The following is a 6974-nucleotide window of genomic DNA, read 5'->3' as shown; positions in this document are numbered from 1 at the left end:
CCTCAAGGTTATCCAAGTGCTCAAACGCCAGCCATAACGATTCTTTATTGCAATAATCCGGAATATTGGAAATAAAGAACGAAGTTGCGTTCCGGAGCCGGACTTCCCTGCTGACGAACTTTTTCTCATTTCTATACACCATCTTGCTAATCTTCGTGTTCCAATTATCATTCTGACCTTTCCAAAAACTCCGACCCATGACGAACGACGACCAAAGACTCAACGGGAACCACGGAACTTTAAGAGGTTAATAGGATTCGAATCGGTCTAGCTAAACTGACAAACGACAGCCGCGACCAATATCAGACCTACTAAGCAATCAAGATACCGGGTTATCGACACGAGAACACCAGAGAAGAAAACGAAAACCAGAACCGAAGGCGAATGGATGAAGGAACCTAAACAGGATAGGAAGAAAGGTAGATAGCCAAGCTCACCACCGGAGTGAGAACCCAGAACCTTGCCCACTAAACCGATCAGGTCTTCATCGTCGAGCAACTCCGGCAACTGGCAGAGAGAGAGAGAATTACCAACATCGAATTGGAATTATTGTTGAACTCCAATGAAGGTTCGCATTCACCGGCCAAGTTTGGCTTACCCATGCCTGTCAGCATTCACAAACAACACTGACGCCTTGGTACCCCACCAATATAGTTGAAATGACTTGATGCCCCCTTTCTGCCTAAATATATCATACGTGCTGTCACGTCCCACTTTCCAAGGCCAACTACCCAATCACTTTTGTTTTGGCAATATATCTATCTGGAGACATATTAATATTACTAAATATAAATCATTATAAACTTCCAAGCTAAAAATAGTAGATTGGTCAATATGTTAAATCAATATTATTATGCATATCAATTTAGTTTTCCTATAGTTTTTTAGTGATTTTCTGTTATAACTTATTATTATTAACTTTTTTCGTTTTAATTTTGCTTCAGTGCTTTAGAGAAATTTCTTAATATTTTCAATTTCTAAAATATTATTATATTACTACTTTTGGACATGATTTACCTTCTAAAATTATACACGTCGATTACATTTTGAACATGTTACCATTATATCTTTGGTCACACGTTACCATTATATCTTTTACATGACAAAATTCAATAATGTTGTAACATATTTTTTTATCTTAGCCTTCCCATTGGCAGAGAAAAATAACTAATTTTTCATAAATTGCAAAAATAAAATCACAAAAGTCAAAGTAAAATTCATTTTTTAAATTTACCACATATTTCTCAATAATACAAAAGGTAGGCATGTGATCTATAAGGTAAATTTACCACACTACCCTTGATTTTTTCAAATTTTGCTATTTGCTTTCTCGGCTTTTTATGCAGCCTTTGTCCACCCCTCCCAAAACAAAAGCAAAAGTCATTCAACCACACATTCCTATTCTTGTCCTGCTTTCAGAGCATAAAAACTATGACTATTTATCAAAATAGACCTTCCAGTATATGTAAATTACGAAATTGCCACCATGGTTTGGCTTCACTCTATAACACCACCCTGTACATTTTCACTTATTCTCAAACACCACCTAATTCCTATAACCTTTGTTTTAATGTCTTCACATATTTCTTCCTACCCACAAAAATGTTCAAGAAAAAACATATAATAATCCAATTCTCCCTCACCCAACATGTACACAAACAACTCCACAACCTCCCGACCTGTCATTGTCCCCTCTCAAGTCTGCTGATGTTGCAAAACTCGGCATGAACCAATGATTTGATTAGCGATCGCTAGATGTCTAGATTCAAAGAGTTTGTGATTGAACCTACCCGATCACCTGTCTTCTACAAAGATTCTGCTTATGAAATCACGAAACCGTTTGGAATAAAGCTTTGGATCCACAGCCGAGATAGATGTAGGGTCCGCTTGTAACGATTTGTATGCATGTTCAAGCTTCTTGCTAATATCATAATCTTGTAAAATATCAATGATTCCAAAGTAGAGAACTACCTCGTATGTTTCACCACTTCTTGAAGGTGTCAAACCGTTGAATCCTCCAGGGGTATATTGGTCAAAATCACTTCGCCTGCCCATCCGCTCGGCTCGAGCTGGCATATTCGCTCCCAGCCGGATCAACGGTTTTCTGATAGATAAAGTCAAAGTCAACCATTACCCACATGCCATATGGAACAACAAGAAGCATTTTATTGATTTTTTTGGCAAAAATGACAAGAAAAGGTCAAAGTCAAAGACAAAACATGAATATATGTCAACAAATGCAATTAGAAGGCAATAATAATGCACAAAGGTCCCACTAACAAATCGTGTCTGATGAACCACATCATATAGCCAACCAAACACCAATTCAAATTGATTATTAATTTATTACAACCACCATGATCTAAACACCATTCAAAAAAATTGGTTGTCAACTTAAAGACCATTAAAATTTATCAACCACCATGACACTATCATAATTATAAGCCAATTAAATAGGCATTGCCCAATGAATAGACACCCGTAAAACCAGAAAATCAACCCAATGGACAATGACTGTTTTTTAGACACAAAAGGGGATAAGGAAGGAACATACCGGCCAGCCAGAACACGATCCATGTCTTGTAACTCAGCTTCAAGAAACCGACACCCGCGCATAAACTTTTCAGTTTGGTATGAATCATTCTTTCCTGAAACAGGATTTTGAGGTTACAAAAATTGAAGTTATATGCACTTTCCTTGCATACTTCTTATATTAATTAACATGTGACCATTTTACCCTTCTCTTTCTCATTAAACTCCAAACTCTCATATCCTAATAACCTAAGACCATGTGTAGTGGTAGCAATTTATAATGCCCTCACCATGGGGCATTATATGACATGTGGCATCCTAGTCACACTTGGGCATTATAACAAAAGTGGTGTAGTGGGCATAATGCCCTATAATGCCCTACCAATCATTAAACAAAAAAAAACAAAAAAAAAAAAAAAAACTATTTTCTCATTGGCTAGTCAAACCCATTCAAACCTTCCACAATTCATTTAGGCGTTTTCATTAAAACGCCAAACCCATTTTTCTTTGCCCTATAATGCCCTATAATGCCCTATGTAATGGAGAAGGGGGCGTTTTTTTTGCCCTATAATGCCCCATAATGCCCCACTACACATGGTCTAATGCAAGTTTAAAGGAAAGGGTATAAACGCCATAAATTTATAAATAAGTAATTTGAACTTATGATATTTTGTTGGGCAAATATGGTATTCTACCAAGTTTAATCACCCCAAGAAAGAAAACTACCATTCCGCAGCAGAAACGGAGATAATCCCATTTTGTCGCCTGTATTATCATCACGGAAGTGCATGCCAACTAGAAGACTATAATCCATTATTCTAACGCCTTCCAGAAACTCACAATCTCTGTTGATTTGTCTGAAAATATATAATAAAACCAACATAGTGCATAAGCAAAGTGATAAGAGGATAAGCGTTAGAAAGGCCCTATATGATGACATTTTTACTAACTTGATAAGTTCTTTGAACCAGTTTTCTTGAAGGCGAAACACATAGTTGAGGTCAAGATCTTTAAGTGTGGTGGTTTCATCAATTTCTTCTTCGGGTTTATCAGTCGTACGCCCATGTGATGATCCTTTAAGATCAAATCTTCTATGGATACGATACTCCGAACAAAACAGATTGCCAATCACAATAAACCGAGTCTGGACATGGAAACATATAGACATAGTGAGAAATTGTTGCATATAAATGACTGAACCCGCGTCTGGATATGTGTATTGAATGTGATTATCTGACATCATATGTAACAAACGGTTTTCGATGTAATGATCATTGATCACAGAATTACAATAGAGCCATTTGGTGAAACCGATATATCCAAACATTTCAATCAGATAATCATTTACAAATGCCAATTTAAGAAGATACAATACCTTTATGCCGCCAACGGGTTTGACACAATGGACACCGAAAAACTTTGTGACAAGAGAATTCTCATAACGACAAACATGCTGATGATAACTTGGCAGCATTTTGATTAGAACCTGAAAGCATGTTTCCAAACTTCAGTTTCAAATGACAAAATTGTTTCATTATGGGAAACAATGAATATGATCTTTGAATCTTTCTACCTTAACTTCAGACTTTTTAACAGTTTTGATCATAAACCGATCATCTTGTGTCAAGTAAAAGAAGCTCCCACTTTTCCCCGGTGAAGAAAGCTCACGAAGAGCATCATTACCACATATTGCTAACATGTAATCTGCAGGATCCACTTGAAACAACTCCCTCAAATGTCTGAAAAGCATCAACAATTTCTCAATAAAGAACCATTGAAGCTATAAATTCAGGATTCTATCTGTTGAGTTCAAAACGATACCTAAACACAATCGGGCAATAATCTTTCCATCGAAACTCCCCGGATTGATGTGGAGGTGTAACCTTGGATCCTTCGGGTGGGAATCGAGTCCAGAACTTCTCCTTTGGGTCAAAATCGGTAGTCTTTAGGTCCCTAATTACCGAAGCATGTTTCCCGACTGAATACCTATAATAACGAAATGCACAAAATCAACACAAACCAAAACAAAACAAATTCAGAATTCTCCAAGGAATTGAAGCTTTTACCTGATACCCAATTGAAGATTGAGCATCAAGTCGTAATTCTTATGCCCTTTGGATATCATCTGACCAGGCTTCTTCACTTCCCCACCATTAAAAAAACACGGATTCCTCCTAAACTTCCGAATATCATCCCTCCCAAAGCCCATGGCATCCCGATACAGCATCGAAGCTTCCACATTATCAATAATATCACACGTAATATCACCGGCTTCCCCATCGGATTCCCAAATGCATATCCGCGGAAACGCTCTTTCGGTTAAACTCCCTCTCGACCCGTAGTCCACGGAAGACCGCTTTTTGGCAGTGGAAACGACAAAACTATCCTCCAAAAAGGGTGCAGAAAGCTTATGCGTAAAGCCTAACTTCCCAGCACTATTAGTTCCAGGATAAAACGTCCCATTAACAATCTGTTGAACCTGAAATGGATTTTTAAAACTAAAAGTATTCTCTTTACTCCAGCAACCAACATAACACCCACCGTCCGGCCACGTGAAAACCCCGTGGCCTTTCGGAGCACCGTTTTCCCAATTTCCGTCATAACGGTTTCCGTTCGGCCAACACAAAACCCCTCTGCCGTTAATAACGCCGTTTCTCCACTCTCCAACATACTCGTTCCCGTTCTTCCACACATACCTTCCTTGTCCATCCTGTAAATTCCGTCTCCACGTTCCGTCATAATAATCGCCGTTACTGTAACGCTTCACGCCGTAACCGTGTTTCCGGTCTGCTATCCACGCGCCGCGGTACGTGTCACCGTCGACGCCGGTGAACGTGCCGGAACCTTCCATCCGGCCGGACTTAAATTCCCCCTCGTAAGTCGCGCCCGACGGCCATGAGAACTTACCTTTTCCCGACGCTTTTCCTCTCTTCCAATCGCCTTCATACATACATCCGTCAGACCATAAATACTTGCCAGATCCGTTCGGTACGTTGCCGGAGAAGCTTCCGATGTACAGATCTCCGTTCTGGAGGTGTTTTTCAGTGGATGTTGTACCTGGGGAGAAAACCGCAGTGGAGACGGTGGTCGTCGGAGTAACACGACGGGCGGCGGCCTGAGATCTTCTCCGGGCAACGGAAACTAGCGGTTTTGCATCTGTTTCCTCTTCGGATTTCTTGTTTTCGTTGATTGACGGAGATGATGATGTAAATCGCTCCGGCATGTTGAAAACTGAAATTGTTGTGTGGAGATTTCAAGAAGCTGGTGGTGTTAGCGGCATTATGCTAGCGGTTGGAATTTGGTCGGAATTTGAGGGTAAAGTGAGAAACAGAAAAGTGAGGAGAATTGTAGGGTTTAGAGAGAGAGAGAGAGAGATAGAAAGCAAAGGGAAGAGTGGTGGTGGTGTTGAGATGCATATTACATTTTGTTGCGTTGGAAAACGTTAGGTTATGCTTTGCCTCGTCGTTCATACCACCATGTATTTTTGGTGATTTAACATTGTCTCTACCTTTTAACACATGTTTAATCACAATCCCCCATGAGGTTAGGTTAGGTTAGGTTGCCTTGCAAAATCAGTCCCTTGTTAGCTAGTATGTAACATAGGTGGTTTCATTTCTTCTCAAATCATATGAAGAAATAGATTTCACCTAGTTGATGTGTGTTATACATTCGTGTCATGCCGCAAACATTATGTGTGTCTTGTGTACATATATAAGCGTTATCCCAATAATGTCTAAACTGGAAAGAAACTTATATTTGGCATCTCTTTCTTTCAACTATGATGTTTTTGTTTTCACTTGTTTATTTGTTAGCTAAGAATGAAAATCATGACAGTTTTATGTCATGTTGAAAGAGTGATCGTTGAACAACTTGGATTGATACATATCTTATATACAAAAATACAGTGGCGGAGCTTGACCAAAAGTTTCGAGGGAGCGTAAAGTGATGGGACCCAATTCTTTTTTCCTATCCTTATGTTTCGGGTGGGGTTGGGTTGGCTATTCGATTCAAATCGGGTCAAATAATAATAGTTCCGCATAAAACAAAGTGTATATCTACCAAACTACCCATCATTTATATACAAAGTTTATAAATATTTAGGATATACAATTTAGGAAAAATAATCAGGGGGCAATCCTATATAATTTTAAAATTTTCGGACAAAAAATTCGAAAATTATACACTTTTAACTGAAATATTGGGGTGGGCGGGTGCACCCCCAGGCATCCACAATACTTCGCCCCTGCAAAAATATATCTTATGATTGCCTTCTTGTTTAGATAAACTATTATTGATCTATATTTTGTGTCGTGCATAATGTTTGTGAATCGCTATGCATGTTTTATCTTTGTTAAGGTTGATCAAATGGATGAAAGATGGATAGTGATTGTGCTTCCTATTTGGTGAATGAAGTTTGGGTAGAGTTGTATCAACCAACATAG

At 38.8% G+C, this 6974-nt stretch overlaps 1 protein-coding gene across 1 annotated transcript; it reads right to left on the bottom strand.

The window, feature by feature from the left end:
• Positions 1-1413: 1413 nt before the first annotated feature.
• LOC110911908 (phosphatidylinositol 4-phosphate 5-kinase 2) lies at positions 1414-6211 on the bottom strand. Its single transcript, XM_022156561.2, has 8 exons — positions 4599-6211; positions 4354-4518; positions 4106-4271; positions 3908-4018; positions 3483-3676; positions 3259-3389; positions 2555-2648; positions 1414-2104 (listed from the first exon to the last, which is right to left on the bottom strand). The coding sequence occupies exons 1-8, from the start codon at positions 5753-5755 to the stop codon at positions 1795-1797; spliced, it is 2328 nt and encodes a 775-aa protein (XP_022012253.1). The 5' UTR covers positions 5756-6211; the 3' UTR covers positions 1414-1794.
• Positions 6212-6974: the final 763 nt, after the last annotated feature.

This window comes from Helianthus annuus, chromosome 8 (genome assembly GCF_002127325.2).
Source record: "Helianthus annuus cultivar XRQ/B chromosome 8, HanXRQr2.0-SUNRISE, whole genome shotgun sequence".
NCBI lineage: Eukaryota > Viridiplantae > Streptophyta > Magnoliopsida > Asterales > Asteraceae > Helianthus > Helianthus annuus.
This window is presented reverse-complemented; position numbering and strand designations above follow the sequence as displayed.

Bases quoted from the DNA above. Each gene is read 5' to 3' on its own strand.
- LOC110911908 (XM_022156561.2), bottom strand. From the start codon at position 5,755: ATGCCGGAGCGATTTACATCATCATCTCCGTCAATCAACGAAAACAAG. The intron at 3,390-3,482 runs GTTAGTAAAAAT...ATATATTTTCAG, and splicing joins TGGTTCAAAGAACTTATCAA to ACAAATCAACAGAGATTGTG. The intron at 2,105-2,554 runs GTATGTTCCTTC...TTTATCTATCAG, and splicing joins GATCGTGTTCTGGCTGGCCG to AAAACCGTTGATCCGGCTGG.